The 23,130-nt window shown below is 38.4% G+C and overlaps 2 protein-coding genes across 7 annotated transcripts; one reads left to right on the top strand and one right to left on the bottom strand.

Moving 5' to 3' along the window:
* The first annotated feature begins 35 nt into the window (after window positions 1-35).
* LOC110059112 (uncharacterized) lies at window positions 36-9,307 on the top strand. Of its 6 annotated transcripts, none has more exons than XM_089297808.1 (5): window positions 36-106; window positions 187-240; window positions 6,442-6,494; window positions 7,784-7,963; window positions 8,949-9,307. In XM_089297808.1, exons 4-5 carry the CDS (start codon window positions 7,793-7,795, stop codon window positions 9,180-9,182), a joined length of 405 nt encoding a protein of 134 aa, XP_089153934.1. In that variant the 5' UTR covers window positions 36-106; window positions 187-240; window positions 6,442-6,494; window positions 7,784-7,792; the 3' UTR covers window positions 9,183-9,307. The 6 variants fall into 6 exon arrangements, with proteins under 6 accessions (XP_089153934.1, XP_089153935.1, XP_089153936.1 ...); XM_089297809.1 differs by having other exon boundaries at window positions 7,781-7,963; XM_089297810.1 differs by lacking the exons at window positions 36-106; window positions 187-240 and adding an exon at window positions 5,336-5,627.
* A 2,848-nt stretch (window positions 9,308-12,155) lies between these two features.
* On the bottom strand, window positions 12,156-23,125 carry LOC110059109 (F-box only protein 31-like). Its single transcript, XM_020765791.2, has 10 exons — window positions 22,866-23,125; window positions 21,300-21,362; window positions 20,003-20,079; window positions 19,304-19,471; window positions 18,692-18,781; window positions 17,419-17,540; window positions 16,715-16,793; window positions 16,130-16,207; window positions 14,309-14,490; window positions 12,156-12,688 (listed from the first exon to the last, which is right to left on the bottom strand). The coding sequence occupies exons 1-10, from the start codon at window positions 23,014-23,016 to the stop codon at window positions 12,529-12,531; spliced, it is 1,170 nt and encodes a 389-aa protein (XP_020621450.1). The 5' UTR covers window positions 23,017-23,125; the 3' UTR covers window positions 12,156-12,528.
* Window positions 23,126-23,130: the final 5 nt, after the last annotated feature.

Genomic DNA, 23,130 nt, shown 5'->3' with positions numbered 1-23,130 from the left:
CGAGAAGCGCATTAACCACTAAATGAAAAACAAACGTTAAGTTGAATATGAAAAATTTATCTGAGCTTTCAGAGGCGTTTTCTGAACAACTTGACAAGCTGTCGATGTAAGCCTGTGATTTTTGTTTCATTGTTGCTATCTGATCACTTTATATCTAAAGCACTTATTCTTTTTCCATACCGTTAGCTGTCCATTGTCGCATCAGACAATCCCGGAAGACACTACGCAGTTATTTTGGAGGTAAGCTATGATTACTAACTACAATACAACTGTCTTGGCGAAGAAACTTCAACCGCTTTAAAAACGAAGAAAATAATTCCTTGTGGCTCTGTACCCTTAACTGGAGACAAAAACTTTTAACTAAAACTCGCAAAGTCCTGGCAGTCAGCGAGAATTATAGATGATCGCCTTAATCCTGGTGAATTTATCAACTCAGCGGTCGAGTTTTCTATACTTTTAATAAGCGAAAAATTTTCTTAGTTAAACTCTGTGCTGAACTGATCCTTTAGCGCTTTTCGTTGAAAATGTTTTACACCTAGAATGATAAATTAAACTTCAGAGACAAAACTCAACATATTTCCGGGTTAGTTTTTCTGTCAACAAATGTGTATGATGACAATAAATATTTCGTAACGTAAAATTGATACAGCCCTCATGCTTGATTGAAGCCTTCTATACTGCTAAAACCTTGGATCTCCGTGTTTTTCAGTCAGTTTTTAAATTCAGTTCCTTCATATATTTGACTTTTAAATTCTCCTTAGTTTACAGTTTTCGTGTTCGTCGTCTCCGTGAGTGAACTGTCCGGAATAAATAAAATAAGCCAAGTAATTATGCACAATCAAAGAGTTAATCTTTGTAATTATTTTTCTCTTGATCCTGGTTTCTGGGCCTACTAGAGACTTAACGGATATAGCTACGTTTGATCACGATTTGCATGAAAATAACAACTCACAACTGAAAAAGAAGAAAGAAGTGTGCTAGTTTTGCTACAAAAGCTAAATAGATAAATCAATATGGTATGATCCAAGGCTTCGAAATTTCGATACACTGACGCGCCACGTTTGTAATATTATATCATTAAGAAAGGTTCCTGCCATTTCAGTAGAGAGGAAAAAGCGTATTTTTTACAGTTCAAAAAGCATTAATCAGTTTATTAACATACTTCATGGTGTATGTTATATTTGTATAAAGTTAAATAATGTGTAAATACTAACTCATGCAACAGGGTTTCAGTTACAAAATAAATTTTCCTTTTGAAATAAAGGTAGAAAACATGCACCTTAAACTTGAGAACAACGATTTTTACTATATTTAACAACAGACAGTTTTCTCAGAGGTACGAGCTTGTTATCGCTAACAAACCAAACTTTCATAGTCATATCACGAATAGAAGGCGTCATCCCATTGGACACATCCAGAGTAAACACAGCGTTTTGGCCAATAGTTCTGGACGTTAGAATAAACCTTGAATTTTTATTATTTTTGTTACACAGTGCGTCACAAACCTGTTTTAACGAGAACTTCTTTACTTAAAGAAGAGAGAACAATTTTGTTCACCTAAAAAAGCATTTAGCTCCAGTTTTGTAAAGCGACATATCTCACACATTCAAGAAACTGACGATGTAAGCTTCCATGCAGTTCTGGTTTTCTTTTACATATACAACATCCTCGGATGAATGAGATCCCGGGGGGGGGGTACTCTCTTATATGGGCTGTATAGGTATGTGCGGCCCCAAAGGGTATGGTTTTCAGCCGTTTTGGTCATAAATAGGGTATAGATTTTAGCTGATTTTGGTCATAAATAGGGTATGGTTTCTGCAATCTAGCCTTCATATGGGTAAGCTTTTAAGACGAAGCCACTTTTTCATCATTATCGACTGAGAGAAAAACAGCAAAAGCCCTTCACAACTTATGTTTATGGTAACTTAACATTGGTCTGAACTAGGGAACCAATCATAACGCAGGTCTGAAACAGGGTCAAAAATAGGGTTTCGAATTTTTGGTCAGGTCATTAATAGGGTAGGGAATATCGCAGATTTTGGTCATAAATAGGGTAGGGGTTTTGGGAAGCGGGCCGCACACCCCCACCCAATTTTTCTGGAAGTAACCCCCCCCCCCCCCCCCACCGGGAGTAAGATGTTGATAATTAGCCCAATTTCCCAACAAAAGGCGCTGTTTTAAGAGTCAACGACATATGTTTATTCATTGAAATCTTGATCTAATGGTCTACTTTTGATAAAAATTGCAATAGCGCACTGAACGCTCAAAAAGAATGATATTGTGACTATGGATGGTGATGTTAAATTGGAAAAGTCTGCCACAATTGTTGGCATTCTGTTGTCATGTCTTGGAAAAGTCGCTTAAAACTAATTACACTATAAATATCTAAATTTCACTACATATTTTCCTTCTGGTGTTATAGCAGCATAGACGATATTATGAGTTCCCTTACCTCTGGAAAAGATATCCCGTTAAGATGTACTTGCTCGCCTCCTTCGTTGCACTTGTTCGTCCCATGTAAAAGACAAAATCGAGATTATTCTGTTTTCCCATCATGTTCGTAAAAATGCAAAAAAAGCAACAACTTCGAAGGGCATCCGTTTTATTTTGAACATTTTCCTTTGGCAAGACCGTTCTAGTTAATTTTCCACTTGAAACAATCCATTTGAAGCTGGTGATTTTTCGACAGCTTCCCGCCAAAGATATCAGTTCATCGCTTTTAAGATTCTAAATGTACTTGCACCAGAGAGGAAGAAGAACAGGAAGAAGAAGAGGAATAGAGATATGTTGTCTTGCAAATTTGATTTTTCGAAAAACTGATGTAGCTACCGCTCCCACAATTCTTAACAAACTGATTACCATTCGAGAACAATGAAATTGGGATACCAAACTCGTTTTTTACTTATAAGCACTTAAAGCTGAAATTAAGGATACTTCTGCCATAGTTTATACCGTTGCAACGACAACTTGCGATGTCAAGAAAATGATCAAAAGTTGTTCTTCAATGTTTAAGAAGCCCTGCACCTAAGAAACGACCGATGATTTCCGGCTAAAAAATAAAATCGGCCGATTTTTATCTCTCAAGTAGAGGTTACCGAATACTATTTAAAAATGAATTTCTTTTGTTTCAGTTTCGCTTTAAACCAAAAATATCGAGCCGCAAAGTGTTTCCGTCTGAAAGCAGCAAAATCAGGCCGAAAATAAGTCCCCGCAAAAAACTGTTTAGAAATTACTACCGCAACGCAAAATAATGAGAAAACTACACAGTGTTGAAGAAAAAGGCCTTTTAATGCAATATCATTCGATAAACATCAAAAAACTGCCGAAGCGATTAACAAATAAAGTTTCAAATATTGCATACTAAATTAGATGGAGCGTTGGAGCTGATTTTAAAATAATTATTTCTCAAAAGTTCAACGCTTTTGAAAGCAATCACAGTGATGAATGAGACATTGGAGGAATACAAATCACGTTTCTGGAAAAACATTTTTCGGCCAAAGTATATTGACCTTGTACAAAGCGTTCAAAGTTACCGTTTTTACCGTTATCCTGCTACTTCGGCGAAACGCTTCTCTTTTGCCAATACGGCCGTGGATAGCGTGGTAAACGCCACTTTAAACCTTGCTAGGCATTCAGAGACTATCCTGAGTAGAAGGATGTAGAATTGAAAGAGAAAGGAAGATGAAAAATACGCAGACAAAGAAAATAACTCGAAATTACCATCTGCTAACGAAAGTTGAATCTGGAAAATGTCGTCGCGTGACAGCGACCAGTGACGTCATTGGTCACGTAAAGGTCGCAAGAGCGTGGGAGAACGAGTCTGCAATGTCCTTCGGGCGGTCAGCGGCTAGAGATCCAGTCGTGACCCCATAACTCAGATCACGCTGCGGCCAAAACGGTGTGGCGGTTGGGGAAGTTTTTCTTTTTGAGTGACCATCATTTGTGAAAAATAACATAACATTGTTCCACTAAACGTTTTCCACTAAAATTGTTTTCCCATTTGTGCATTCGTTTGGATTCCACCGCTATTGATACAAATAACGTCAATGGCCGCTGTCACGCGACGACATTTTCCAGATTCAACTTTCGTTAGGAGATGGTAATTTCGAGTTATTTTCTTTTTCTGTGTATTTTTCATCTTCCTTTCTCTCTTAATTCTACTTCCTTCTACTTAGGACGGTCTTTGAATGCCTAGCAAGGTTTAAAGTGGCGTTTAACACGCTATCCACGGCCGTATTGGCAAAAGAGAAGTGTTTCGCCGAAGTAGCAGGATAACGGTAAAAACGGTAACTTTGAACGCTTTGTACAAGGTCAATATACTTTGGCCGAAAAATGTTTTTCCAGAAACGTGATTTGTATCCCTCCAATGTCTCATTCATCACTGTGATTGCTTTCAAAAGCGTTGAACTTTTGAGAAATAATTATTTTAAAATCAGCTCCAACGCTCCATCTAATTTAGTATGCAATATTTGAAACTTTATTTGTTAATCGCTTCGGCAGTTTTTTGATGTTTATCGAATGATATTGCATTAAAAGGCCTTTTTCTTCAACACTGTGTAGTTTTCTCATTATTTTGCGTTGCGATAGTAATTTCTGAACAGTTTTTTGCGGGGGCTTATTTTCGGCCTGATTTTGCTGCTTTCAGACGGAAAAACTTTGCGGCTCGATATTTTTGGTTTAAAGCGAAACTGAAACAAAAGAAATTCATTTTTAAATAGTATTCGGTAACCTCTACTTGAGAGATAAAAATCGGCCGATTTTATTTTTTAGCCGGAAATCATCGGTCGTTTCTTAGGCGCAGGGCCTTTTAAGTTAACAAATCGAATGTGGTTTAGCGTTGTCTGTAGTCTTATCGGCGATATGCGTCATCACAGTGGTCAAAATGTTGTGGACATACGAGACGCAGCCGAGTGAGTCCACGACAAATTTAGTTTAAGCCTATATTTCAGCAAGACTTATGCGAGAAGACATTCTGGAATAACACAAATTACTCAGCCAGTCTAATACGACTTTGCTCTGTGCTACAAGTTCTATATTGCACGAAAAGTTCAAGTTTCCTCTTTCCCACAAGATCCATAGTCGGAGGTAGCTTATATACTTCGTCACAAGTACTTTTATTTGTATTGACCAACAAGTTTTTGTTACGTAGGAAGTGATTTTCCCACGTTTTACACTTGTTTTCAGAAATAAGCTTTACATTTTTCACAAGTTATGGAGCAACAAATTGTATAATTACATTACGCTGGAATTGAAGTTCTATACTTCACCACAAATTTGTATAGGTATTTAGAAGTAAGCTCTATATTATAGTTTTTCATTCGGGACAATTCTTATATTATGTTAGAAGTTTTCTGTTAAAAAGTTAAGAGTCTTATATTGCACAAAAATGTGTCTACTATACCGCAAGTCATTAATTCGGGACAATCCCAGTTAATTTTTGTTAGAAGTGTTCTATTTAAAAAAGGTTTCTTATATTTGAATCCCCGCTGACGGCCTTCTCTTTATAGCGTCCACTTGGTCACAAAGCTGGGCGGGAGTTATTGTCCTGGCCTGGTGCAGACCCATAATTTTTGCTCTCACTGAAGCCACTCTACAACGGCCTGATAATTTTGTCACGAGGTGAACAGGTGACCATTGTAGAGGTTTAACTATATTTTGTCACAAGTTCTATCCGCTCTTTATTAGCAATTCGAGAGTACGTTTTCTATTTTGCTGTAGGTTTTAGGCGTGTATTGGGCAACAAGTTTTTCAATTTGACGCAAGTTTTAAATTGCGCAGGAAGTTGGTTTGCCACAAGATTCGTATTCAGAGACAACTCTCATATTTAGCTACAAGCTCTATTGAGAAATTTGTTTTATATTGCGCAGAAAGTTTGATATTATCCAAGCGGTTTTACATAGTAAGCAAGAAATTTGATATTACCAACAACAGAGGTTTATGCAGAAATCAAGAGGTATTTATTACATGTCCAGCTCCGCGAGTTGGCAAGACGAACCTTCCAACCGGCAAGATTGGGCTATTTTGCCTGCTCGGGTCCTGCAAGAAAGTGTTGTTCTTAATGCCATCAAGAGATCATGGTCCCTTGATGTCATATAATAAATCCTTTATTTAATGAAGCTTGTTAAGCCAAGATGGCTGGATATTGCCCTCGTCCTTATTTTTGCATGTTTATCGTTGGACCTCGACTGCGCCTCGGCCCACAAACACACAAAAAGGAACTCGGCAAATATCCTGCCGTCCTGACGTCACCCTTGGTCAATGACCAATATATCAGTAGTCTATATAAATGGCATTTTACACACGAGCTTGTACGGACAAGAAACGGACCAAAGCCAAACGGTGTAGTTGTGGAAATTATTTTTCCTCTTCACTGAAATGTCCTGTCGTTTCACGTTCGATCTACTTACTACTAACATTGTTTTTCTTTTTTTCCGCTTTTAGATTTGTTGCTTTCGAGCAAAACCCTGTTGATTGACTGTCTCAGTGCTTCAGAGGTAAACCGTGTTACCAACTTAACCGAATTTGACTTGTTCAACCGTCTTTTTTATGAAATATCGAAGTTTTAGAACAGAAAGACAGGAAAAGACAATTTTCGTCTAATTTCACATCTACATACAACGTTGAAGACCGCGCTTTCAAAACTAAGATATTGTAATGAATTTTCCACGTCTCAAATTTCTATCCTATACTGAGGTTCGAAATGTTAACGGGAGATAAGTTCGGTCAAGAGAAGATTGAATAATAAGCACTTAATGACTGGCCCGAGGGAAACAGTGAGTTATGTTTCCCCGAGACCCTCATTGAGGTCGAGGGGACACAAAACTCACTGTTTCGCGCGGAACCAGTCATCAAGTGTTTTGTTATACCTCCCAACTCAAAATAGGAAAAAATGCGAAGAAATCTTTCGCTTGAGAGAGCTGGCTGACTCACAAATTTGCCGCGGTTTCAAGGAGCACGACATGATCACGTGCGAGTGGAAAGTTCAAGTTGTTGTTTCCCCAGGGAGTTAGCGAGTTTTGACCCACGACACGTGACACGTTCTACTCCAATCGGAAAACGTATTTGAGTTGGGGGGTATAACAACTTACATAGATCTTCTCTTGGTTCGGTTACATGTACGTCCATTTCGTGCGATTAATTATTGTGATATTCTGCTTGCAAACAAAACAGGCAACACGTCTCAGATCAACATTTTTCTTCTTTTAGAATATTTTTACTCATGCGACACAATCATGGCAGAGAAAGTTTTCAGAAAGTGGTCTTCCTAGTCATCATGTCAGGAGTTTTGCCGTGCGTTCAGCGGTTCGAACGGATACAGTTGAAAACTTTTGCGACACTTGAACAATACAACGTTAATAAACAGCCAAAATGAACTACTGAGGACTTCAAAGAAGACTGGGCATTAGAAACTTTGTTTAAGCTTTTTTCTCAAAATCTACCCTTATGGACAAACCTAAAATTTCAGGAAAATTAAACCTGTGAAGCAAATTTTGACTAATTTTTGAAGTAGACAAAGTTTGACACTCTCCGATTTTAACTGCATTCTCTTATTTAGCCTGCGAGCAGGCTCACGTTGGAGCACAAGCGCGCGCGGCGTAGCCGCGAGCGCGAAATCGAGAGGCAAAGCCGCGAGACGAGAAGACTCCTCTCCGCCGGACCGCTTTGCTCTTCGCCGCTCGCGTGTATGACTCAAAGGTGAGCCTGCTCGCAGGCTCTCTATTACTTATGCCTGAAAAAAATATTCTGTGAAACACACTGGCTAATTTTTTTTTTCCCCCAGCAGAACTTTGCCATGAGAATGACTATCTTTGTGGTGTTCAGTGTGTTGCTGATGTTGTCTTTGAATCTGGAGGTGGAAGCACTCTGCTACACTAATGGTTGTAGTGTCCCTGGCAACCTTCCCTATTTTTACAAACGCCGCTTTACTCCAGCTTGCAACAAACACGACGTCTGCTACGCCTGTGTAAGAATTCTTGGTTTTCATGTAACATAGTCATATTCCAAAATTAGAAATTATCTTTCCTTCCGAGGCCGTTTTAGTTTCATCAGATAAAAGACCCTATAGGAACGTGACGTTTGGCAATGTTTTAGCTCGACAGAGTTCTTCTTTTTGTAATAGAGCACTCCAAGCTTTTGCGTTGCGTGACATGAAAATGGCGGCCCGAAAAGACTGTCGCGTAGATCAAAAGATGAGTTATCGCTTCAGTTTTTGCGAAATAAACGGTGCTTGCACTAGATGCCCTAGAAGAAGCATTTATTTCGTTTCAATAGCAAAACTCAACGACAGATGTTTTTGTTATTTTACGGCCGCCATGTTTGTGCCCCTCCGAAGGGCGCAAACATGGCGGTTCCATACAAAGCTCTATAAATTTGAGTGACACACTTCTGTGAATAACGGGCGAATGAAAAACAGCAGAAACCTGACTCTTGGCGAGGTTGTTTACATAGCAATCATCTATCATATCCCAGATTCTTGAATTTATCTATTGAATGGTTACTATTTTTAGCTTTGATCACATGACTGGTGAAAACCGAGAATTATCGTTTAAGTTGATCTTGAAATTACCCAATACTGGAATAGCCAAGAGTGGATGAGTAGTGAAAGAGTTCATCCTCCATATGGGTCTTATTCCCAAAGTAATCCCTCTTATGTTTTTGTGGAGGATGGAAAAACGTGTAAAACCGCAAGGGCTGTCCACGTGAGCAAAATTGTCAATTTTTAGAAAACAAAACTGGGAGAAATCTATAACCTTCATCATCTCTTGTGAGAAAAGCTAACAATTTCCCACTAGCAAAAAGGCGGAAAAACAAAACGTTAGTTTACCCTGAAAAATAACACGAACTAAAAGAAAAAAATCGAATGTTAAAGGAAAATCTCCTAATGTCGACCCTCTTGAGTAGTCCAGTAGTTGTTAAGATTGTTGTTAATATTTCAATACTCTTCACAGGGCACTCGCAATGGATGGAGTCGATATCAGTGTGACCGGGCATTCAAACGCGACATGGACAGGCTGTGCCAGAGCCTGAACTGGGTCCAAAAGCCCTTCTGTAGGGCGGCTGCTCTGGATTATTACAACGCAGTTCGTCTCTTTGGTTGGAATTACTACGATAACCCTTCCCTGTGGTGGTGCAAATACTGCCCAAAGAGCAATGGTAATCCCTACAGCGCCCTTGGACGTTAGACAGACACAAATACGAAGATGAAGATATTCCAAACAACAGAGGCATTCTTAGAGTAGAAAAACTGACATGTAATCAATGGTAGAGCCACTAGCTGATAATAAAGCTGTCGACAAATTCAATTAAATGTTGTGTTGTAAATGAACGAAAGGGTAGCCAGTGAAACAACGAAAACACTGAGCTTGGATTGTTGTTACCAAAACGTTAACACGACTTTCCGCGATGCGAAACTTATTTCTCCCAAACTAATCGACACAAGTTCATTCGTGCAGTAGATGGGAATCAAAACTATCCCATCTTAATTTTTCCATGCTTGAGGACATCATTGGACACAAGCCAATAGTGTTTAGGTCGAGAAGAAGACGAAGAATCAATGCAAAAACTATGTAAAGATGTTTTGAGGAAGTTATGTTTTGAAAGATTGCTACGTTATTTCAAGTGTTTTAAAGATTACTTAAAACTTGTCATACCGTTGGAAAAAAAGGCCGCTTGTGACGTTCAGTGTCAAACAATGGAGGAAACTGTTGAAGCATTTAATAGGCATTTCCATCAATACCTCTGAGACGAAAACTGCCATACGTATCGATAACATTGTTTTATTATTATTATTTTTTCTTTCTCCACTCGTTTTTACTGACCAGACTTTTCAATATATCCTTCCCTTCCCGGATGAAATGGCAGTCCAACACAGATTCGTTTCCAGCAATTCCTTAAGTGGCTCCTAAACAACGAAATTCCAACTTCTTCCCTGACTCTTAAAATGGTATCTATTCTCTTCTACCTCAAAGTCTTCGAGTTACGTCAGAGTACAAATAACCGATACTCTTTTATACAACTGGCGTAGGCTTATCTCATCAGATGGTCAGAAATGTAGCAGCTCTAGTAAGAAGTTCCATTTAGACTGTCTTCCTTTGGAATGATCCGTATCTGGATCCAAGATTACTCGGATCATCAGGCATCAAAGGAGCCGATGAATCCAGGCTCTGGGTAAGGATTCGTTGATTAGTTCATTGAAGCACCATGATCTGAGGGTTCTTGGATTATTAATTCTGATTGAGATCATTCATTCCAAGGCAATTAAAGCATCCTGGCTCCTACTCAGTAGAGCCTGCACCAGACTCCACCAGGGGGCTTTCACTTACTTTTAAATTCTGAAAATTGACGGGGTGGTTCATGTCTATCCGGTGACAGATCAGTCAGCGACCCCTCCCGCTACAAAGTCCTAGCATCTCATCATGCCTACCACAATTCGATAGTAGGAAATGGGGCTCACCGAGCTCGTTTTTGAGTTATAAGCGCTGGAAGCTATAAAATTAAAGGTGTTTTTAACTGGTCATCCTATTGCTAGCTTAACTTATTGTGCCACGAAATTGAAACGAACATGTTCACCAATGATTGGGCAGTTTTTGATACCACTGATTGTGACATAAACCGATACAGTGTGCTTATAATGACCATCAAAATCTATGTCTTGGAAAAAGTGCTGGAAACTGTTTTGAGCCACCTTAAGTTTACGTGAAGTAGTAGTTTTGTCCAAAATATTTCGTTACCCGTTCGCTGCCTTAATTTTCGTGAAACACGCCCACGTCACCAGTATGGTCATCTTTGACTCTAACCTCACTTCTCTCTCTCAAATGATCAAAAACTGGCACTCAAAGAAACTCATCTAATTTAGCACGCTGAGGCATAGAAAATATCTCCATGCGTGAAGAGCACTAGTTTAAACTCGATGGGTTGAGACCTCAACGCTAGTATGCTATTCGACACCTTGACTGACTTCTTTCAATATTCAACAGGATTTCACATAAAGTCCAGCATTAGGAATTTGGTTTGTATACACCGGCTTTTCGTTTTCACGTGGACGGAAAACATTTTGAAACCGGAGCTTCACGAAAACGATAGCGTTATGTGATTTCCCTGACCGAGTTTCCTCAACCACAAATCCAAAATGACCGGTGATTGTTGCGTTTTCAAATTCCCCCAGCGTAGTGTGGACGGCAAACATTAATTGCGTTTTCAGAGTGAAACTTCCGTTTTTCCGTTTTTCCGTTTTCCCGTTTTCGAGACCAGTAAATTAATCTCACAACCTTTTTTTCTGTGACGATTTAATTTCTGGACATTTGAATTTGTTACTGTTTTGACATTATAAACTTCCTTGACGATTTTTTGGCAAATTGCGTTTTAAGAAAGAACAAAAAGCTGCATGTGTAATTTATGCAAATTATCTACATTTACCATTATATTTTACCTGGAATTTATATGTTGGTAAGGATCACTTTAAGCGTTAATTACTTGGCGTAGCCTGATTTCTGTTGCAAATTTTTATAACTAAACAAAACACAAGCAAAGCGCCATTTTGAAATTATGCAAATGAATGGCGATTGATTTTAAAATATTACCGTTTCCCCTTTGTAATCACTTGGGCTATATGAAGATGTTATTGGCTGTTATAAAATTTTTCTGTTGCAATTTGTCCAAGGTCTAAGCACAAAGTGGCCGGACTTTAGTGCTAATTTGACAACTGCGCATCTTGAGAAATCAATCTGCAAGGTTTACAAACTATTATACACTTAGCCTTTTCTCTTTTTCGTGACATGTATATCTGTATATGAGAAATACTAATATATCAACTTGGTTTGTTGCTTGTCAAATAATTACCTGAAAATCGTATTCACAAGACAAAAGATTTCAAAAATAACCCTAAAGGACAAGGGATGTAATATTTAAGTAATAGGCCATATTCATATTCTGGAACCAGCTTGCAATGGAGGCTTATGCGATTTGCATTTCAAAAGACTTACCGCATTAGCCTCGGTTGCAAGCTAGTTCCAGTCCAAAACCAAGAATACGAAAATGGTCCATTAGACTTAAGTTAGAGTTGAGGAAGTCTCTAAGTATCCTTAAAAAACCCATAAATGCGCACTCTGATTGGCTCAAAGCCATGTTTCTATCACAACACAAGTTCAAAAAAAAAATTGACTGAAGTAATTTCTAATGGATGAGAAAAACATTCGATTTACAAACACTTACAAGACACTGGGAAAACTAAATGCAGCCTAAGAGAAACTCCACACCGTTCTGTGCATTCTCTCAAACTTCCCCGACGCTCCTCTGTAACTTTAAAGAGACATGCTGCTCCTAAGGAAATTGGCTTTAAGTCCAGTTTTTCTCAGCCACTCGCCTATCTAACGTGAGATGACTGTAGCTCGACATCACTAAATGTATCACTGCCTGGGCAAATTGGTCTTATAAATGTGCAATAGTTCAGGCGGGAAGAATAGAGAAGGGCTGGCGGCAAATAACGTGACATGGACATTTGTGAAGCTTTTTTATCTTGCAGTGTCGGCCTCATCTCAGGTAAGGTTCAGTAGCTCTACTGTACACACTGAACGCCATCAGTTCAAGCCAGCGAAAACCAAACAAGTTATCGTTAAACAGCACAAAGTGGCCCGGTGTCCACTGAGGAGACATGAACCCATGACTAGCAATCTGTCCTCTGCCGTGATATCTAGGGACAAACAGGTTAAACAGGACACAAACAGGTTAACTAGCTGCCAAACGAAACGAGTTACTGGCGGGATTCAAGAAATTTAGTGTCAGACTTGGCGCACGGACCGCAAACCGTCCCTCCATTTTTCCTCAGGGATTAGTTTCTACAGAAACCGTTGTACTACGTCGGGGTCCAAGCTAAACAGTGGTTGATTCACTTGAAGTTGGTAAAGGTAAATACTCAGGATAGCGAATTTGGCAAATACATTTTAAGGTTTGACCCTTCGTTGGTGCTTTCCACGCGTACCGGTTCACAAGAAACGATACAGAAGTCGACCCAACAATACACTCCAGCTAACCACTTACTCTTAGCATTAATCACTTCAGCGGTAGAGGAGGACAAAGCCCCTTCGTTTTAGCAAAATGAAGATGAGCGAACACTCGAACAGTCAACTTTACCCCAAATTCTATAAGGCGGTTAATTAATCTTGATCAACTTCAGCTGATCATCAACTCTGACTACGTTTAAAGGGTCCGAAACTGCGCTTTCCTGGTCGCCAATACGACTAAAAATTTTGCACTGGCGACCAGAATTTCACAACTGGTCGCCAGCGAGCGATTAACTATTTCATGCCACGATAATTACACTAACAATAACTTTGATTTTCAGCCAAATCGATTAAAATAAAATTCAAAGCCGCCCGCCAATTGGTCACTTCCTTTTTACCTTTCCGCTGCTTTTGAAGTATAAAACCGATTTTCCTGTTATTATAAATCTACCACAACGTCTCACAGCGACGATCAGCGCGAAGCTTCGTTGCCATGTTTTTTCAGCGGTTTCCCATAACATACGTATTGCGGGTGCAAGACACCAAGTGCGTTCTTTCGCCATGAATATTTATCCAGGCGATGTGGTGTCCAAAGATGTTCTGAAATCTTTCCGCAATTTATTACAAGGTGGAGACGGAACATCGCGAAGAAATTAGATGAAGATTTAGATATTCTCTGGGCGTCAAAAGGTGGAAATGTAGATCTGTCAAAGTGGTCAAAAGATGATTTCAGCACTGGTTTGATTCCTGATTACATCGATTGCAAATGTTTTGCCGGCAAGCCCGTGGCGACCAAAAATTTTGGTTTGTGTTTCGCTGCAAAGTAAAAATTTTATTGCCACTTTTTGGCGACCACATTTCTCCATTTGGCGACTGAAAAAAAAATTTCAGTCGCCAGTTGGCGCCTGCCGAAAAAAGTTAATTTCGGACCCTGGTTTAAGTTTTGTCCTCTTCCTGCACAAGGAAAAAATACGGGACTAACCGTGACAGTCTAAATTGAGAAAATTTGCTCCTCAGGAGAAGGACAAGTAAAGCAAGAAAGAGTTAACAAGAAAAAAACAACGTTAAGATTAGAACATTGAGCTAACAAAGAATTACCCACTAACGTATATTACAAGGAATCATACTGGGCAAACAAACGACTTACAGAAAGTAAACAGCTTTAGTAGTAATCATGCTAGCACAACAGAATACAAAGAGACAGGAGACCATGGCTTAAGACCAAGAGAACAAAGTGAACAAAGGGCTTAAAGATGACTAAGGAGCAAATACCAGCAATACCGTGTGCACAATGCATATCATGTCTATACCTGGCAAGGCAAACATTGGGATAATTGGTGTATCTGGCTTCATAGGCAGAGGGTAGGGTGAACTCTCGATCACGACACACGCCTAAATTTTGTTCTTGCTCCGCAGGCTCTAGGTCATCAGTGATAGGCCGTCTGAGGTCAACATCAAAGGTTATCTGACCTCCTGGCACATTAGGATCTCCCTACAGGTGAGTAGGTACATTGTTTGTTATTAGTGAACTAGCACATAATGGAGAATTTTTACCAACGCGTTCGACTAAAAAATTTTCTTCAGTTAAATAACCAACAGCACTCATGAGGAAAACCTACAGAAAACGTGCCTAAATTTTAATAAGAAAATTTCTCTCTGAATTGTACGACTCGAGGTCCAATTTCTTATCGTATCCATAACAAATTTCGAGATCATAAAGTCTTAACAACCTTATTTTGAGCGAATAAGTTAGTAGTGTTTCATAAGTTTTACAAATAGTGAGAAAACATGGATGGCCCAGGCGTCCAATTACCATTTGCAGATATCAAATTACACACAAGTTGTCATTGGATACCTGTAATTGGACACCCACATGATCGCGAGCCAATTACGTGACAAATAGGCTCGCTAAAAACCAATCAGAATCGAGAATTTTGTTATAGATACGATTAAATGAAAAATTCGGCCTGATTTGTTGCACCATGTTTGTTAGCGAACTTATAACTGCATACAAGTCTATTTTCAAAACTCAAGCAAAATAAAACAGCTTAAGCGGGATATTCAAGGAGTGATCTCGCTTGGCTTGCACGCATATAAACTAGGGGGGAAATAATTAGCTATGGACAAACAAACCTACAGAAAGATACGCTTCAAAATTAGTTAACCTTGAATAAAATCATAAAACTTTAAACAAGTACTATATTAAGATCTGACGTCCAAATCACGGTCATAATTATGGCTAACTTCGCATAAACTATAGCAGACGATGAAGTGAGCTACACTGAACATGCTATACAGTCTGTTTACTGTGGTCCATTAAAACGCACGACCAATGTATTGCTTTCCCGACCATTTCAATCCACCGTGTAACCATGTGAAGCTAAAATGTGATGCGTTCTGATCCTACACACTTTTAACAAAGGAAAACAGATACACACTCTGTGTTTCCAAACTGTAGATGAATACAGTTGAACAGATTAACCTTTCTAGAACAGTCACCCAAAGATTCCGCAGCGTGCAGTTCTCCGCTGTCTTTGACGCCAAAACTGCAGCTCAACATGTCAAATTTCCGAATTTCGCCAGTTTCAAGCCGAAAGTTACGTTTTGAACGCCGAATCAACATAGAGAATTTAATAATTGTTACATGCTCGCAATTCGATATACTACTTCTCGTTTTATTCGAATTCTTACAAAAGTCTTTCCCATTTTCGCTTCAAACTCTTAAAAACGTCGAGGTCACAAAAACCGAATAAGGCGTTGAATTTTTGCGCTAACCCGCTGTAAACCCGAAGACAGAATTACGTAAAAGTTGTAGAGCTGTAGGCGTTGTTGAGCGTTTTCAATAAAAGAAAAAGGTATCTAATTTATCGGTGTATAGGCTAGAAGATAATCCTGCCCGTTTTTAGCCTGCGTAGCCCCATCGTTTTCGAAGTGGTACCAATCAGGACAGTTTCAGAGGTAGTGCTCTTATAGGATTTGTTTGTAAACATTGCAACGCAACAACTGAAAACTTCTTAATGACAATACAAGCAAGAAAAACATTAAAAAGTTAAACAGCATACTGAGCAATGCAGCTACCAAGCTAACGAGCTGTCCATAAATATTTAAATTGAATATTTCTGTTCACATACCGTTATCTTCGTGCCTGTCATTTTATAGTCATCAACAGTAACCATGACCAATTCCACTCCGTGACTGCTGTAGGTACCCTGCAAAAAGTGACCATCAGCTAATGATAAGTGCTGTAGTGACACAATTACTTTGAAGACCCATTCTATTCAATCTATTTTGTTTCGCTCAGCCGAATAGAAAACATATCTGAGACAAGTAATACAACAAATAGTGAAGGGAGCCGCCAGCAATAATTGAGTTCATTTACAAGAATCTAAGACACACTGAATATAGGTTAAAAGCCAGAACATAAAAGAAAAGGTTACACGCTATTTTAAACAACGATATTTATAAAAAAAACAGCCTTGAGTTAACTGGTCGGCGTCAAGTGGTGTGATATTCACAAGGAGTGATATATAAAGGTCTAATAAAATTATCCCAATGGGAACTAATACAAAGCAACCTAATTAAACACCTAAAAGAAATACGTTACACTGTACATTGGGAGCAGGCCAGTTTATTCAGTTCACCTTAACCAGGGAAAGGACCCATTCTGACATATTAATTCTGACTAATGTAAGTGGCTTGTTCAACAATTCCAGTACCTTGAACACACCAGGAGTCATCACCAGGTCATTAGGGGAAGGCCGTTGAAGATTGAGGAGTTCAAACTGAAGTGGTTGTCTGGAATGAAGCATACAGACAGATAAACAAGATTGCCTTAATAATCAGTTATTCCATCTTATAATAATAAGATGGAATCCCATTCCAAATACATCTAGCTGCAACAAGTTCTTATCTGAACTAAATCAAGACAGTACAATCATTATGCATGTACATGAATTTGTGGTGCGACAATGAATTTTCAAACTCACTAATAATAATAAGTTGTTGAGTTTAAACAACACCATGACTACATTTGCACTTCATTTTCTCCATTTTCTCTTTAGTTTTAGTTTCAATTGTGAAGATCTATCAAACACTCAAGACAGTGTTTGACCACATTCCCAAAACCTTTAAGTTCATCAAAAATATTCAATTCTCTTCTCAGTGTTTGGAAATGTGGTCAAACATGGTCACAGTCTTTCGTGTTTGATAATTACATTAGAGCATTTTTCTATTGCGTGTCAAAAGTAATCAGGCAATTACTCTGGTTTTGGTTTTGGTTTTAATACAGTTCAAGATTGACTGACTAGTCTAACTGGTAAGTAACTGATTTGGTTTTCAAAAACCTTTTTGTTAACTACCATAGTTCACCTAGGTGTTCAAAGTAACCAAAGATTATTTATTAAAATGAATGAACGATTACCTGTGCAAGGAGTGCATAGTAACATATCTCATGAGAACAAGTTGCACCATGTGAGGTTGAAAAGATAGCAAGGTTTCGTTATTGTACTCTTCCTTCATCCACCTTCTCAAAACACCCATGCCCTACAAATGTCAATAAATAAAATAATACAGATTGGTCAAAGAGACTTCACTGTTTGATAAAGTGAATACAAAGAAATAAACACTTCAATTCACCAAGCATTTCAGCAGGTTCCACATCTCCAGAAAATCAGAATTCCGCAAGGTCAGCCAAGGGTTTATATTAAATAGAGCACAGGTGGGGAGGGGGGAGGGGGAGGGGTAATTCAGGCATACAGTACAATGCATTTTTACACCATTAAAATAAGGGTAAAATACCGTAAATCCTCAAATTAGCGCCCCCCTCGAACAAGCACCCCCTTCGAATAAGAGCCCTTCCTATCGGCCAAAATTTAAAATAAATGTCCCTGCCCCTCAAATAAGTGCCCCCCTCCCCTCCCCCCATTTTGTAGATGAGTAATGAGACAAAAAAGGATGTATAGTTTTTGTCATGTAGTATTAGATATGTACATTGTTTCAGTTTGTGAACACGTTAAGTCAACACGTTGAACACGTTAACTACTAACAGTGCCACAATTTAAACTTTAGGATCAGCTTTTTTTGTAACACGCAGATGATGTATTAAAAAAATGATCATGTCAGGCCACGATTTGGGAAAAATTTAATCAGCGCCCCCCTCAAATAAGCGCCCCCGTCTTCTCCTAAATTTGAAATAAGTGCCCGGGTGCCAATTCGAGGATTTACAGTATAGTTAAATGTAAACTTGGAATATTATCACAGTCTGATTTTGATTCTCTCATTGGTGTTCTTGGTGTTCTTTCAAAACCCCTGGACACAAATTAGTAACTCGAGATTCAAATAAATGAAAAAGAAAAACACTTTACTTCCTTGTAATATCGGGCAGTTCCAGAAAATTATACTTACCTATACCATGGACAACTGTTTGGAAATTTTGAGCACAAGGGGGAGAAGGGGGGTAAGGTTCTTTGCACTGGAAATTTTCTTATGATTGAAATTCAGAAGAAATGGGGGGTAGGGTATTTTGGAATTTCCAAAGGTAAGGGGGAAAAGGGTTAAAATATGGAAGCCGTCCATGGCTGGGTATGGATATTTTATGGAATTGCCCATTCAACGTTTGTTTGAAAAGTTAAGCCTGCAGTGATCCAATACATGAAGGAAGAAGCACAAAACAAGGCTGCAATGTCGTGACAAACCTCTTCTCTGTCTGAAGGGATTTCATGCTTTGAAGAGCTGTTGCACTCGATACAGAACTGACGTGGTTTTCCTTTAACGTCATCTCTTATCTGTCAGTGAAATTCAATGTCAAATAATTTTCAGAACTAAATTAACTCTACTAGGGGGAGTCTACAAATCAAACACAAACATACGTGTATGCTGCCCAGCCCCCTGGATGGGACACATGTTTCACTGAATCTCACAGCCCAGAAGGACTGGGATATTCTCGTGCGGAGCAAGGACAGTGAAGTGGTGAGGGCAGTTGCCTCCCACCTGTGTCACCTGGGTTTGAAACCTGGACCCGGCATCATAAGTGGGCCGAGTTTGTTGTTGGTTCTTGCCTTGCTCCAAAGATTTTTCTGTTTTCCTCCCTCCATAGAAACCAAGTGTCTGAACACTTCTAAATTCCATTCGATCTGGAAACAGAGGGTGAAGAGCCTCCCTGTGGGATGTGCCACAGACTGCAAATTCCTACTTGTTTTATTTTATTTATTTCATGAGCTTTGCCCATTGAATCTTGCCAGGGGGAAGGATCTGCTAACATCAACAAATAATTACTTTTCAAAGCTTAATAAGATTGCTGAACTTACTCTGAGGTTTCCACTGTGAGGATTTTCTTCCCAGTTGCTATAGCATAGAATCACTGGTTCTCCATCCTGGACCCCTATAGCGAACATAAGCTTTGGTCTTAATGCACTTGTGATATCAGGGTCGTATGGTGCACGACAATCAAAAGCCTCAATCCTTCCTGGAGAAACCTGGGAGAAGAAAATCAGAATAAATTACTACTGTACTGCTTTTTCTAAAATAATATTATTAATAAGTAATGAAGAATAAACAAAAGATGTTCTGAAACAAACGAATGACAACCATGTTGGCCTCAGAATTTCAGACAGTATTAGTAAAAATTCCGACACAACGTGCATCAATCATTAAAATCCAGAAAACATTTCATGAAAAGGCATGACTAGAACTATTAAATCAATTAACAATAAACTACTGACAACAACTATAATTTCACCTGTTAGCAATAACAATAAACAACTGACAATAATTATAATTTCACCTGTAAGTAACAACTGTCACAGAAGGAGATTGGAAAAAAATTTAACCGGGAGTCAGTGAAAAATCCTCTTGAACAAGATTTTTTTTCGTTAATGTTAATAAAATAAATAAAAAATACTGAATAAACATGTAAATGAAAGTACCGGTATTAATTTTCCACTCAACAAATCAAAATTCAACAACCTTAATTTACAATTACATAATAACATGTTCAGTAACATCACCGTTATATGTAGCAAACCACCATAAGGATTTATGTTGCATTTCCATACACCAAGTAAGCAGCCAAACTTGTGTAGCACTTAACACAGAGAAATTGGGACAAAGATAGATAAGCATTAAGAGAAGACAATTATTATATAGCACCACAGCTTAAACAATAAAAATTACACATTCATAATTTCACATACGGTAAAATTCTGCTAATAAACCCTGGGTTTATACAACTTCATAAGGAGTTTTTCTGGAAGGTTCCAGATAATTTTTTGATGCAGGGTGTCAATAAGCAATTCCAACGGGTCAATTCCCACTGTTCCCATCAAATCATTATAAATTTTCTTTTAATTTGTCAGGTCATGTAGCTGACCTTGTCAGGTTTTTAACCTGAGACCCCTCACTTATCTGGGACACTGTTTGGGTGGACTTATAATCAGAGCAGCTGTCATCCAGGGGGGCTTATAAGTGGTGTAAAAGGGTGTATTGAAATAAGCTAATGAAACCAACATTGAGTACGATAAAAAGATGTTTTATGCTCTTGGGAACAAGAAACACAAGGCAAATTAAGCAAGAAAACAAGTACACAGGGCACAAAGATCATTGTATGAATAAGTTTCATCATAATGGTAAATAACTGCTGAGAAGGTACACAAAGTAAAGGAGGGCTTATTTCCAGAACAACTGTTTTTTGGATACATAAAGAGGGGTCTATAACTGGAGTGGGGTGGGGTGGGGGGAGGGCTTATAAACAGGAAGTTATAGTTAGAATTTTACAATATCTGCAATAATTTGTAAATAAGCCATATGAATCAGTTGCTTGTAATACACCTGTCACATTGTCATAGAAATCACCCTGTAAAAAAGCATGTGGTGAATGCTGCACTTCTGTAACTCTGCAGCAAATTTAGAACTAATATGATTTGTTCTGATAAGCAGAACTGATCATGTGAACTTTTGATGATCAAATAAATTATTGATTTTCCTTTCTTTACATTTTGTAAATGTAGTGTTTCCTGAAAGAAAAAGATAACATAATCTATTAAATGTTTCTTTCTACAGTAGCTATGGAGTTCTATCATGAAATGGGGAAACACTCAACTTCAGATCACATTTTTACATAGCATTTCTTGCTCCTCCAAACTTGTGTGTCCATGTTTTTTTTACTTAACAGGAACATGGAAAATGTTTCCTATTTTTCAAATACATTGTCATATTTTTAAACTTTATGGTTTGTTCTTTTATTTCATTATTTACCAACAACATGTAGGTCAACATTCCTCAAAGCACACAAAGCAAAAAACCTACCAATGATGTACAGTTCCCGAAATGAAGAAAGAGGCCACTGATCAAGAGATGACACACCATAATCTAAACACATAGTACAATAAAATTAACAGTCACCACGTGCTATAATCTTAAATTCATTGTCTAATTTTTATATACATGCATGATATTGCGAAGTTAAATAAGGTCATTTTAAGTAAATCAAATTCAGTGCTTTAATATTAACTGTGATCAACTCCACGTCTTCACTTGTAAATTTAGGCTAACTGCATACATTAATCCTGCAATCATTTCCACTTTTCGTGCGGAATATAATGCTTGATAAAGACACAACTGAAGTCTACATGATACATAGATGTGGCAAAATCCACACCTTCCACGAAAATAAAGCTATCTACTTCAAAACCATGCTACAAAGTAGAAAGCATGCCTAGATTTTAAAAATTTTCTGGCTGAGGAGGATACCTGTTTCCAATGCCTACACTGTCTTTCATCTTCATTGCATTTTTTAAGGTCGGTTGGTAAGAGGTTAACATTTTGGTATAATAATACATACTGATGATGAAACCATGCAAAACGTACAAGTTTGCATAAAAGCAAAAAGAAGTTCAAGAAATTCACTTCTTGTACATGTACAAGGATACAGTAGGACAATATTGATGGTAACAAGTTATCACTGAAATTGAAACTGAAACTGAAGCACAGTTAAAATGCATGTGAATACTGCTGTGTTCAGCTGAGAAAAGTTGCAGCCCAAAGAAATCATCCTTATATTATTTATGAGACTTAGTAAAGGGGTAAAAAGTTTCTATCAATGACAATAGTACTCTCCTGTTGAAATGAATAAACTATGAAGTTTTAGTCAGTGTATTATTAAAGCTTCCTATTGCATGTAAGCTCCATAAAGTTTTTCATGCAATTTTCACACTGAGACTATGCACGTGTCTGTGAATGGTGTCAAAACAGTCCAGTTCTTTACATGTATCTCAGTTTAGTTCAGTGCTGACAATGATGTTCACAAAACAACCGAGACTAACCACTTGTACAGTCACAAAGTTTCAGCCCCAGCAAAAATGTCTAAAAATTGTAGACATAGAGGATATTACACGGTGGCGAGAAGATATGAATTTTATGTTCGAGAGGCAAGAACAATATCTCACGAGTGAGCGAAGCAAACGAGTGAGATATTGTTCTTGCCATGAGAACATAAAATTCATATCTTCGAGCCAACGTGTAATTTTCTTTTTATTATATGGAGAAACCAATTCAACAAAAGCAAAAGGCGGGAATCGTGACGTCATTGAACGATACGACACTCACAAAGGTGACATACGGAAAATACGCCACTCGGGTCCCGGATGAAGTGGCGTATGGAATCTACGAGTGGTTTAGTTCCCAGTAAAACACTCTTCTCCATATAATAAATAACAATAAATATTTCCTCAACTCTGATTGCGTAATAAGGTTGCATTGAACCAGGGTTTCTTTTGCCCTTGCCTGTCTAGATGTGATTGACAACCTTCCACAACAAATGGAACCTTTCGTTCTCTTTCGCTTGATAAACAAGCAACGACAAGCAATATTTACCTCTTTCACACAGATGTTGCCAAATTTGGTCTATAAGAGAAGCATTACGGAATCTTTGGCACGTCTTTGCTACCGTACCAAGATCGAGACCATCTAGGTGCTTGAAAATCGAGGCCAGCACCTCGTTGGCGAGGTTGAAAATTTTTGCCATCTAAATCATCTCAAGTTCCCCAGTGAATCGGATAGGTGAATTCGAAAGTGTTTTTGCTCGCGTCGGCTGTATTTATCTTCCGCCATTCTGAGAAAATGTTTTAAAATATCGTAT

The sequence above is a fragment of the Orbicella faveolata genome, unplaced genomic scaffold, assembly GCF_042242905.1.
Source record: "Orbicella faveolata isolate gen_17 unplaced genomic scaffold, um_ofav_v1 contig_3, whole genome shotgun sequence".
NCBI classification, from domain to species: domain Eukaryota; kingdom Metazoa; phylum Cnidaria; class Anthozoa; order Scleractinia; family Merulinidae; genus Orbicella; species Orbicella faveolata.
The sequence above is the reverse complement of the archived record's forward strand: the minus strand, read 5'-3'. Positions and strand labels throughout refer to the sequence as shown.

Coding starts and splice junctions, on each gene's coding strand:
- LOC110059109 (XM_020765791.2), bottom strand. CDS start 23,016: ATGGCAAAAATTTTCAACCTCGCCAACGAGGTGCTGGCCTCGATTTTC. Junction 14,491..16,129: donor TGACAGGCACGAAGATAACG/GTATGTGAACAG, acceptor ACTCACCTGTAG/GGAGATCCTAATGTGCCAGG. Junction 12,689..14,308: donor CCCAATGTTTGCCTTGCCAG/GTATAGACATGA, acceptor GTTTGTCCCTAG/ATATCACGGCAGAGGACAGA.
- LOC110059112 (XM_089297806.1), top strand. CDS start 6,132: ATGGCTGGATATTGCCCTCGTCCTTATTTTTGCATGTTTATCGTTGGA. Junction 6,340..6,441: donor AAACGGACCAAAGCCAAACG/GTGTAGTTGTGG, acceptor TTCCGCTTTTAG/ATTTGTTGCTTTCGAGCAAA. Junction 7,964..8,948: donor ACGACGTCTGCTACGCCTGT/GTAAGAATTCTT, acceptor TACTCTTCACAG/GGCACTCGCAATGGATGGAG.